Here is a 12490-nt window from a genome sequence, read left to right as displayed (position 1 = left end):
TTCATTCAAGGGTTTCTTTTCAGAACTGCAGATGAGTCTGTTTTCCTCTATACAGCTTTTCCTGTGGACTTTGCCTATTGGTATCTTTCAGAACTTTCTGCTATTTAGGCCTTTTTTTTTTAATTGTCACATCCCTTCTTGTATTTGCTGATTTTCTCTATTCTTCTGTTGTAGCCTATATATTTCCTAATCATTCCTTATGCTTATTTCATCCTGTACCTTCAGCGCTGTTTCTACTATCTGTCATGCTCTCTAGATGGTCTTTTCTGCTTCTGAATTAGGGATATCAATGTAAGCTTCATAAATGTAACCTCTCTCTGGGTTTACATGTGAACTACAGGTTGGGTGTCCCACAGTTAGCCTATCATCTCTACCTGTGGTCATCTTTTTGTCTTTCTCTTCAGACAGCTTTTAAAGCTACTATTGCTTAGCTTTGTACCTAGACTTTTTGTACACTCCCTCATTAGTGCTGTTCCATCAATTCCTAATGCTTGGTCCTCTCTGCCATAGCATTTATATTGTAATACTTCATTCTTTTTTTTCAAGTTTTTTTAATTTGTTTTTTTTCCTTAACAGTTCTCTCACCAAACCCTTTTGCATCTTCTGGCTTACAATGTCATTATTTCAATAATGACAGATTTTGAAAATGCAATTTTTTAGATTTTTTTATAAACTCCAATTTCACTCTGCACACAAATCCTGCCATAAGGAGAGGGGACAAAAATGGGGGAAAAAAACACCAACACAACCACAAAAAACCCAAAACCAAATGCCCCAAGTTTGTTGTTTGTTTTTTTTCTTCAAAAGGGACATCTTAAAAAAACTGGAAATATCCAGTGACATGCTTGTTTCCAGGTTGTTGTTTTCCAAGTTACAGGAGTACAACGTAGCCAAAGACCTTTATCACACTGACTTCACTGAATATGCAGCCCTTTCCACTTCTCTGTTATTCTGCTGCATTAAATAGTTTATTTCAGGCGAGAACATGTGTCATTATTTCCTCTCTTTTCCGCTAGAAAGAGCAGAAAATTTCTATTAATTCAACTTGTTATTTATATGGATAATTTACTATGAAGGGTACTTGCTCCAGTTAAATATCACATAACTCAGTTCGGAGTACGGAAAAGGAAATGTAAGTTTCAAATTCAACTCTACAATGGATATTCTGTGGATTATTTTTCCTAGTTAATTATCTTCAGTGATTCTTATCTAACATGTCTACATCATAAATGCATTGTGAGGTCAAAGTCATTAATACTTGTATGATGTTTGAAGATGCTTGCAAGGAACACATTAAAAAGGCCAAATATATTAATTACTATTATAGTACCAGACCCTAGGGAGATTCAAACTTTACAATTAAAATTATGTTAAAATATGCCTTCTGAGAACTACAATAATCTGATAAATGACTATTTCTGGGCCTAGCTCACGACCGTATAATTCTAGTTTATTATATAATAAAATTTGCAATTATACAAGGATAAAATTACAGAATTCATAGGTGTTACTAAAAACATCGCTGGTGCCATATTCTCCAGTATATTATTACTGTCTCCTTTGTGCACTCCTATGGAGTTCAGATTAGGCTTTAGATCCTGAAGGCCAAAGGCTCTTACCAACTTCATCAGAAGCAATCTGTGCCAATGTAAGAGACAGAGCGAGGCCCAGACCAACTAGTGCTCACCAAACCACACCCACACTGTAGTTTTTAAACCCTGTCAGGACTGATCATCTTCAATGCCTTCTGATTTCTGGTCCCGGTTTTAGACCAGAGCAAACAATATATTCGTAGTATTGAGATCAGTGGTCTTCAGTGACGTCAGTGAACTGAAGCAAAGCAACAAAAGCTGATGGTTTGACAGCTGATGTGCACAACATAACTGATACGCTGATATACTGATATACTCCTCCTGTTCGCTTCTTTGCATGGTTTCTGCCAAGTTTTTCATAGGAATCACTGATCCCTTGGCAGAAACCTAGAGATCATGTCCTCTTCTGAGCAAGGGTCAAGATCAAAGTGGTGACTTCTGCATCCTGAATGACAGGCAGAAGTGTCGCAGTGCCCTTGCGCTTTTCCTGCCAGTGTCTCGCCAGCAAAAGCCAAAGAGCTGAGGCAACATTAAAAAGTCTAGTTCTTCCTAACTGCTTTTGGGTAATGTGGTGTATGTTACCCTGGGCACAACCCTCTGAGTAAATTGCACTGTGTGATAGTGATGAAACTAAGAAGCCCAAGTCTCTTCCCAAAGACTTTAAAAGGAACAGGATCAAATCTACAGTTTTCAGAAGTGTATGATAGATTTTATTGGGTGTGTATGCAGCCATGCTCATTGGAGCTAGATAGAAGGATAGCTGATATGATTTGTTCTGTTTCATGTGTATGTGTATTAAAAATTAAATTAATATATTATATGTGCATTATGACACTTATAATCGAGGCAGCAGTAACTATTAGACACATACTATTATATTGTGAATGGATTTTTTAAAAATTTATTTTAAAGCTATTAAACATGTCCTTCAGTTTTCTTCCAAAATATCCTTCAAAGTCAATTCTGCGTATTTTCTAAACTAAAATGAAATAAAAATCTCATACAATTGACATATAAATAAATACTGCTAGTTTGAACATATGAAGGAAATTTGAAAATTAGAAACAAGAAATAACTATCTGTAATAGAGACAAAATATCACCTTTCATGGGTTTGCAATGTAGACTTTTCTGATTAATACATGCTGCTGTTGTGATAGATGCCTTGATGATGACTGTTCTTTGTTTCTATGGATATAAAATGGAGGATTTGTAAACTTTACTTGGATAATGCTACGTTGACATGTTGATCAGTGTACTTGGTGGTTTCATTTTTTTTCTATTGCTGTTTTTTGTGGGGTTTTTTTGCTCACAGCACTTAAGTTACTGATCATGATTTGTTCTTATCGTTCTTTTACACAACACCTCTTTGCTAATTCAGAGCAAATATTCTTTAGGAGCAAGTATACATACTAGCACTGCAGTTTGCCACGTAGTAGAATGGTCCAAAAAGTGCATTTCAGAATCAAGGCAATACTCCTCAGAACTTAAATGTATTCAACAAAAGGGCCTCTGTATCTTTTAACAGAATAGTTATATAGACATATATCTACAATTGGAGTTCAGTGTGGCTGGAGATATGAGATATTTGTGAATTGGAAACAGAGAAATTTTTTAGGACAGCTCTATTACACCTACATTCTTATGTTTAAAAGATGTTCAGATTTTCAGTTTCAGCCCTAGTCTAGAAGATCACTAAAGCAATCGTTAGAACAGTGGAAAGTATTCAAAAATTTTATCTTATTTTTTTCATTATACTTGTGTACCAATTTTTTTTTTTAAATGTTATTTTGTGTTTGAGGCTTTGTTCTGTAAATCAGTGATTCATTCAATTTTAATATCAGTAATAACATAACCAGGAACTTGCCTATTATGCCTTCTTTATGAGATGTGAGGACTTTTAGGGACTCACTGAAACAAGTGGTTCTGCTCTAAAATGGTTGAAAACTGAATATTTTTGAGAACTCATTTCTGATTCAGCTGTTAAGCACACACTCATTCCACTGACTTTGGTGCAATTCTTCACATGATTGAACAATTGTCAAAAGCAGATTTGTCGTCATCTGGTGAAATGTTGAACGAACTGAGGAAGCTTAGCATTTACTTCTATTTGCCTTTCTAGGTATGTTAGAATAAATATGTAATGTAGTCAAACTATGAGAAGGAATAAATAGTTGTGCCAAGTGTCTTGGATTTACAGGTGCTTTATTTCACAATATTTAGCAGTGTTTGGTGGAGGGAAAGAATTCAGATGAAAGCCTTCTGATCCTCAGAATAGCCTGTGGCTAACCAGTCACGTGCATATGATGTTTTATCTTCTTTTCCTTGTTTTTTCACTTCTTTCCTATATACTTAAAATCTTATCTGCACTTTATGGAGGTACAATAGGGGAGATCCTTGTTGATATTTATTTCTCTGGTGGAAGAGTTGAACAGGATGTAGAAACTATTTTGATTCAGCAAGAAATGGCAGAGGCAATGGTAAGCATTTCGTGTTTTGGAGGACTGATATATTCCACTAAAATTTAGATATGGTCTTTAAGGTAGGAAAATTTTCTGGAGTCTAAATAATCAGCATATTTCAAAGTCCATATGGCAATATTTCTTCTGGTAGTATCTATATTAACACTTAGAATGTAAGGAGAACTGATGACTAGTTTTTCCCAGGTTTCAATGACCTATTTAATCATCTTTTTCTGTCATGTTCCTGCATGTGTAATTTCATATCATGCTGACATCATTGGACAAAAAACTCACCCCTGTTCTAGGTAATGGAAAGCAGATATTTATTGTAATAAAACCAAATAAGTCTTCTGAAAAGAGGACATGAGTACATAAATATGAAATGATTGTAGCTGGGTAAGGATAAAAATTCAGCTCAACCAGAGCTATTGTTTACCTTTGCTAATTAGATCTTAATCACACTTGTTGGGATTAGGGAAGTTTAGATTCAATTTATGTAGAATGAGATCCTGAAATAGGGAAGAATGTACCCATAGTTGACTATAAGATCATAAATATATTTGAAAACTCCAGTCGACATTAGCTGAAATTTTCTTTGTGGTCTGCTTGAATGGAAATTTATGTTCTTGGGCCTCCAGCTAGAACCATGTGAAAATAAGTTGACTTTGATTTTTCAGGTACTTCTGTGGTGCAAGTTACAGCTACTGATGCTGATGACCCTTCATATGGAAACAGCGCCAGAGTAATTTACAGCATACTTCAGGGACAGCCATATTTCTCTGTGGAACCAGAAACAGGTCAGGAAAATTATCATTATTTCCATTTACCATAAACTGTAAAATATTAGGTCACCTAAAAAATATTTTTAAAATCTAACTGAAATGAAATAATATTTCTTGTTTTTTTCCCTCATAATTTATAACATTTATAATAAGTATAAAAGCCTAGAATTATTACACCGGACACTATGAAGTGTAAGTAACTTTACAGTGGTACTATTGATAGCTTAAGGATCTAAGTAACAACATTTCTAGTAAAGGCAAGAATAAAGGTTTGTGTCCTAGAAAATGTTGGGTTTTTTCTTAATGGTTCTACTTGGACTAATAAAAGGTGTTCTTTCTACTCATAAACCTTGTGCATAAATACCTTGAATCATTTTTAGCATGAAATGTAAACTGGAAAGGGAGCTGTGATGTAGAAATAAAGTTTGTTCAACAAAGAAATAGCCTGTACTGAAGACTATTTATAAAGCTTATGGACAGAAATTTGTACTTTAAAACATTAAATGGATGTTTTAGAAATATATTTCACAGACTAATAAAAAAAATATGCAGCAGATTGCTGCACACAAAAAATACAGACATTATTAATAATTATTTTTTTCCTTTATTCATTTAAGGCATCATCAGGACTGCTTTGCCGAACATGAATAGAGAGAACAGGGAGCAGTACCAAGTAGTTATCCAGGCAAAGGACATGGGAGGCCAGATGGGTGGATTATCAGGGACCACCACGGTGAACATCACTTTGACTGATGTCAACGACAATCCACCTCGATTCCCCCAGAGTAAGCTCCATTTAATAGTTGCCTTGCACTGTAAGAGCTTGAAACTAAAGAGTTAAGCAATCACCATCTGGTTTAATTTAGAGTAAATCTAGATTATGGGGCACACATGAACAAAAGGCTTATGTACTGATTTAGTCACTATTATTAAAGCAGTGTATTAAATGTTACAGCATTTTCTTGTTAGGAAAACAGCTACATGGTCAAATATAACTGCAACAAACCTGGAATACTTTCCAGTACTATGGGAGGGGGTGGTAGGTGGACTCATAAGAGCATTAGAGCAATGTTTTTCTTTTCCCTTGCCTATTACTTAAATCCTACATATTCCCCCACAGAAAAATAAAACATGTAGTAATTCTAGATATGCAGAAATGTTTGAATTGTAGTATCTGCTTAAATATTTAATCATGAAGAACGTGGAAAATAACTTACTTGAAGGGAATCAAGTAGATTTGTACTTTTTCAGTTACAGTGCTACAAAACCTAATAGAAAAATTCCCAAAGTAAATGGCATTTAACTTTTTTCTTTTACAGCTTAAGTTTACCAAAGCTTTTTATAATGCTCTTTAATTTCTTTTAGTACAGCTATCAAGACTTTGTATCCTCAAACTAAAATATAAAAACATTCCTAGTTTCTATATACGGAAATATCAAACTGTGTAACATCAAACTTGTAGAGGTTAAGCATTTTAAATACATTTGAAGCCTTTTGCATATACTGAAGTTGTAATATTTACAAGAGAGTTTGGACATACTTAATAGCTAAATAATTTAGACTATTCTCACCAGCCATTTTTTGTTCTGTGTAACTCTGCTGATGTGACTGATGATCAGCCTTCAGGCTCAAAATAACAAAATCAACTACAAATTATTCTGATTTTAACATGCTCTTTATGGCATAAAAGGAGTACATAATTGTGTTCAATTTAATATTGTAGTTAATATGGATGTGTTTAGCTAAGATGTTTATCAGCATGCCATTTCATATACACACTCAAAACAGAAAAATCATGAATAATTGAATGCTTAGAGTTTGTGCATTTACACACAGGCCCTATTCTGGACAGAATTTATTGTTAATTTTGTCATTTTATGTTCTTTGTATTTGCACAACTTTTTGATTTATTATTTTTCTTGTTTCCATTTGTATATAGAGGATTATGGTAGTTGCAGTGCTGTGTAGGTGAGGAATGCTGTATTAGTCCTCTCTGGACCTATTGAGGAAGACTAGTCAAAGAGGTGTCATGTTCAAAGCTTTATGGAAAAGTTACTTTCAACAGTTAAATTTATAACAGAATATAAGCATCAAACATGCATATATATGCTTTTCTTTGTGGGTTTTTTTCCCTTGTTTTTTAAATAGTGCATTAAATTAATACTTAGAATGATGGAATCAACTTTCTAGACCATTTTTACATGACTTATCTGGCAGTACAACATCATATTTGAGTCAGACGAGGATCTGATGTAGTATCCCAGAAATATCTCTGCATTTTTGTATTAATGTCAGTTTAAATCAGAGGCGAACTTTGCTTTAAAGAAACTTTTAGCTTTACTCTCATGGAGAGTTTTTTCATTGTTGTTTTGTTTTTCTCTCTACTTTCTGCCGATAGCTTTGCTAGATATAAATGCAAGTTTCATTAAAAATGAAAACTAAAACATTTATAAAGCTGACTCATTTAACTAGGTATATGAAAGTATAAATAGCTATTGACTTTAATCTCAAAATACAAATAGACATTATAATGATCCCTGATTTTAACAGAGTTCAACAAGACTACTAGAATTGATACTGATTAAGTTAAATTATTCTTATTCTGTTCCATTAATAAAAATCAGATGTGCATTAGGTTCATGAGACAATCATGTTCATATCAGATTTATAAATTACCAGGAAAAATATTAAAATGTCCATTATGTTTTCACAGGACTCAGCATATTATGGCTATATATTTCAATAAAATGTTTCATAACAGGTTAAACTGCTCCCACAATAAACTCATATTAGAATTGTAGAAAATTATACATATTGTATTTTACCATACTTTCTCAAAAAAGCCCCAGAAGAACCATTAATTCCTCTGTTGTTTAGATTACAGAGCAAGGATTCTTCAGAATATTTTTCTCCTCTTAAAGGTCTCCTGAAACCCATATAGGTAGCAGTGACTGTTCTTCCAAGGAACATGATAAAATTTAAAATGTTATCAAGGTTGTGCACAGAAAGGCCACCAAAGACTTTAGAGATTGGATCTCTGTTTCAACTGTAATGTTTCCAAGTGTTCTCAGAAGTAAGGAGATGGTGTTGACCAATGATGAATGGAAAAAGTCAGGCAGACTTAGGAGCCGGAGTCTGACTGAAACTCAGTGCATCTGAGTTATGGTAGCCCATGTCTCCTGTGAGACTCTAGTCTGTATTACTCTGTAAAAATATTTACCTTTACATTATATGCCTATTCAAGAGTAAATGGGAAGAGTAAATATAAATAAGACTGCTTTTTCATTCTTTATGACTGACTGAAGTATTTCCAGACGCACGTGTGTAGACATTAATCTTCCAGCTGATTTCCACTCTTCTTAGTATATGGAAAAGCTTTTCCTTTCCTTGATTCTCCCACTTTTATTCCTGACAGACAAATGAAAGAACGTCACTCGTTGGAGTAAATGCCAACAGTAAATCATTCTCCTTGAGGAAGAGGAGAAATGAGAGAAAAAAGATTGACAGCAGAGTTTTGCAATAATAATTCTAGTTTGGTGTACTTTGTGTTCTGATACAGTGTTTAATGCTGCACTACATCCCATACTTAGGCAATGACTTAAATGTCTTCAGTGACAAAAATAGTAAAATAAAGTGTATCATGCTATGGTGGAGATGTCTATAAATGGATAGGTTAGACATAAAATTATCTTTCAGATTATCGTTTTCTGGTTATTTTCATTGTCTGTTTCCACTACCTTATTTGCAATTCAAGATATGAGCTCTTACCACTTTGTAGACTAAATGAGTTGGTTACTGCAGTGGGAGTCAAAGTAGTGTCCACAAGGCATAGCTTGGGGATGCAGTTTTAAGCACTCCAAAAAAAATGTGAGGAATAGTTGACACACCATAAAACTAATTATAACATATAAATATTAACTGGGGAAAAAAAAAAAAAGTGGTCTTTCACCATAGTCTCACATAGAACTGAATGAATACTAAAAGGAAGCAGACACTATTTTTTCTTCTGTTTTTTGACCATTAGGTGATTACAAAGAGATTATATATTAACATAGCGAAGTACACAGATTTAAGTATTAGAGAAAGGTAATGAAAATGTCAGAGCAAATGCAAGATAAATCACTCAACTGAAACACCAAACTGTAACTGAGCGAAAATAAATTTGTATAAACACAATGTGGCGGGTATATGGCCATAAAGTATTAATTCTGCTGCTGTATATCAGTTCCATATCAAAAGCTGCCTAAGTGAAATTTTATGAAGAAATTAAATTTCAATATTTTTCATTCAACATTTAATTACAAACTATATGTGAGTGTGTTTATTTTTTTGAATTTTTGCTGCATTTTTATTTTTATTATTTTTTAGGTTTGACAAAATATAACATAGCAGAACAGAAAAGACTAGTTCTGTAGAATGAAAGTCTCAAGCATCCCAATGAATAATAGGTTGGGGTTTTTTTAGTGAGTGTACCCAAAACCAAAACCAGTTCCTTTGTCACACTAGCTTGTATTATAGTCTATTAGGAGGCACTGATAATCCTCACGACTCACTTGTGCTTTCCTGAAGGCATGGTAAGATCATGCTGTCAGTGGCCTTTCCGTACTGCCTTGCCACCGCTCTCTCCCCACAATTCTTCCTGATCGCACAAAACTAATAACTCACTTTATGGACTTTTCTGTACTTCATATTTGTAATGAGGTACATATGTGCTGCCTTTTGGGTAGCCTGTTCAACTTTTTCCTGTTGTGGTTGCTGGCCTTTACTACTTCCACTTTTGTGTTACTGTTAACTGAACTATCTTTCTAACTCACTTTCCTTACCTTAGGAAGTCTCTAAATAAAACAGCTAATCTTGGAACACTTAACTAAGGCCAGAGACTAAAATGTTTTTAAATAGATCTTTGATGACTTAACTTTCATCTTTGGAATGACAGTTGTATCTGCATTCATTTAAAAATCTTTTTCTGAGAATTCTTCACAGCACATTATGTGTCCCACGTTTTCATACCGTATGTTCTGACAGATGGGACCAAAGATCTTAAGCCTTATTTACAGTTTTCACAGTAAGGCTAGGACATAGAATACTAAAATGTATGGTAAGATATTTATTTCAATTTATTGCAGCATGTCTGAGTGATGAGAGTTTTATTCCCATGTTTTTTTATCAGCTGTATGACGCCACAATAAAGGGACACAATTGAGCTAGGAAAACTAGCACAAAAAAAAAAAAATTGCAATGTTCATAAGCCTTATTTAAGTACGAATTTACTGCTTTAACAAGCATAGGTACACCTTCTGCTTGTGGATTTTCAAAAATCAGTCCCTGCATTAAGATGTCATTCAAATTTATTTAATATTGTATCTAACTATCTGTTTTTGAAAGCTGAAATGTCAGTCTGCTGCTTAGAATTCACCAGCAAAGTCAGGGGATTCTGTTCTTTTTATTGCTTCCATGATAACATAGATGTAAAATGTATCGCAAAGATTCACCTTTGATATTAAGGGGAAAAAGGAGAGTGAAGCTTGAAAAGAACACAGAGCAGTATTTCCAGATGGTGTTTCAGGAATGACATAGACAAGAAAAGTACTGACATAGTTGATTCCTCTTTGAGATAGAATAGAGGTCCCTTTCAATCTTATTTTTCTATGAATTTGTTTTTCTACAATTTTGTTTTCAATCTTCTACCTAAAGTTTTCCTCTGCATAGTTCTCTGCCTCACATTTTGCCCATTCTCCCAGTTTTAAACAGCAAGTTCCCTAGAATAAGAGATACACAAAAATATGTAATCAGTTATCGTGTGACACAATGTTACTTAGTGCATGTCTAATGGCTTGTGGGGCTCCTGAGTGGCTCTTCATCTCTTTGACAGGTACCATCCACCTCCGCATCCCCGAGTCCTCCCCAGTTGGGACAGCCATTGGCAGCGTCAAAGCCACAGATGCAGACACTGGAAAAAATGCAGAAGTAGAGTACAGAATTATAGATGGCGATGGGACAGATATGTTTGATATTGTGACACAGAAGGACACACAAGAAGGCATCATAACTCTGCGAAAGGTGTCTATTAACAATGTTCGCTAAATGATTTTGGTGTCAATGTTATGCCAGAAATGCTCATTTGAAAAAAGTGCTTAGATCATGTGATGACATGTTCTAACTGCTTAACGCTTGCAAGCATTCCCCCATCAGTGACTGAAAGGTAGTAGTTCCTTTTAAGATGAACTGGAAATAACAGATGGTAACAATATCTGAGACGTAGCATAGGTTTAAAGCATTATTGCCAGCAAAGTATGTAAAAAATTCCCCCAGTACTAATTATCTCTGTGATTTCAAATACAGACTTCGATATTCATGTAACCTATTTTCTTCAGCAAGCAATACACCGTTCACTCTCACTGCTGAGAGACATAGGTTTTCCTTATCTAGGGGATTCTCATCAATTTAGGTGACCAGTGTATGCAAGAACACAAACACGCTCATGGAAGCTGAATCGCAAGCTATATTGTGTTGTTCCTGTTTCCAGCACATCAGCTGGTTAACACATGAGTGGTGAATAATGATGGTGTCCCTATTTCAGCACTACCTTTAGTTCTGCCCTGTCTTGCATGTCAGAGTACTTTCAGAGGTGTAAGATCTCACACTTAGAAATGCCATTCTCCTGCTCCTCAACAATTTCCCTTCCAGAAGTCCCTCAGTCCTTGTGTTTGGGATTTTAAGATGTGTTGCAAAAGACTTCGGGCAGCATTTCTAACATAAAGCATTGTTTACATTAGCTTCTGAAACAAATCCCCTTAAGCATAGAATAAGGAATTAAATGCTATATAAAATATATCTCCACATCTGTTAATAATAGCAACCAAGAAAAAGATAAGTTCTGCAAAGACCAGAGTGTGTTCCTTTTAAAACTCTATGTTCATAGTTAGCATTGTAGTTTATCTGGGAAGAAATGAAAATACAAAGTTCGAGGACCAATATTTTTCCTTTTCCTAGTAGTTTGCAAAGGCTTCTCTTGAGATGCCTCTTTCTTGCTTCAGATTTTTCACTCAGACTGCTACTATATTAAATCAATAGAGTCTTGAAAAAACAGTCTAATAACTGGGTCAATCATAAAAAATTCAGAAGTTATGACACAGCAGCTCCAAAAAAGTCACGTATAAATACGAATGAACAAGATCTTCTCATTTTGTCATTAGCAATCTGACACATTTTGCAATTTTCAGGATGTTTTCTCATATCGATAAATAAGTAGTTTGTTCGGATAGCACAGACAACACCATTAATGAGCAAGGAAGAAGATATGCTCAATTTATTTATGAAAATGTTCTTTATTTTTTTCTTATTTAGCCATATTGATTATAATTTATGTTTTCAGTGGTAACTACAAATAGCTGGTTTTCCTTTACCGAGCCCTTCAGTTTCTAAGTCTGAATTTAATACCTGCTGCAAAAGAACTTTTTCTATACAAGTTTTATTATGCTAGTTCTCATGGACAAAATAATTGCTTTGCCACAATTTCATATATTTGGGCAACACTTTTGTTCATTACTGGTGATATGTTGGAATACCTGTATAATCCACACATTTCATATCCATGTTTTTGAGCATAGCCTGAAGAAATGTCCAAACTGGATGTGAATGTACTAGTAACAAAT

General features: G+C 34.4%; 1 protein-coding gene across 3 annotated transcripts in view; it reads left to right on the top strand.

Moving 5' to 3' along the window:
• The window catches only part of CDH10 (cadherin 10), a 111225-nt gene that overhangs the window by 78504 nt on the left and 20231 nt on the right, over positions 1-12490 (top strand). For all 3 annotated transcript variants that reach the window (XM_075744854.1, XM_075744851.1, XM_075744853.1), the window contains exons 4-6: positions 4731-4850; positions 5453-5620; positions 10708-10895. In XM_075744854.1, coding sequence (XP_075600969.1) covers positions 4731-4850; positions 5453-5620; positions 10708-10895 — 476 coding nt within the window. The remainder of the gene's footprint in view (positions 1-4730; positions 4851-5452; positions 5621-10707; positions 10896-12490) is intronic.

Source organism: Balearica regulorum, chromosome 2 (genome assembly GCF_011004875.1).
Source record: "Balearica regulorum gibbericeps isolate bBalReg1 chromosome 2, bBalReg1.pri, whole genome shotgun sequence".
NCBI classification, from domain to species: Eukaryota; Metazoa; Chordata; class Aves; order Gruiformes; family Gruidae; genus Balearica; species Balearica regulorum.
Note: the sequence above shows the minus strand (reverse complement) of the source record. Positions and strands in the feature narration are given on the sequence as shown.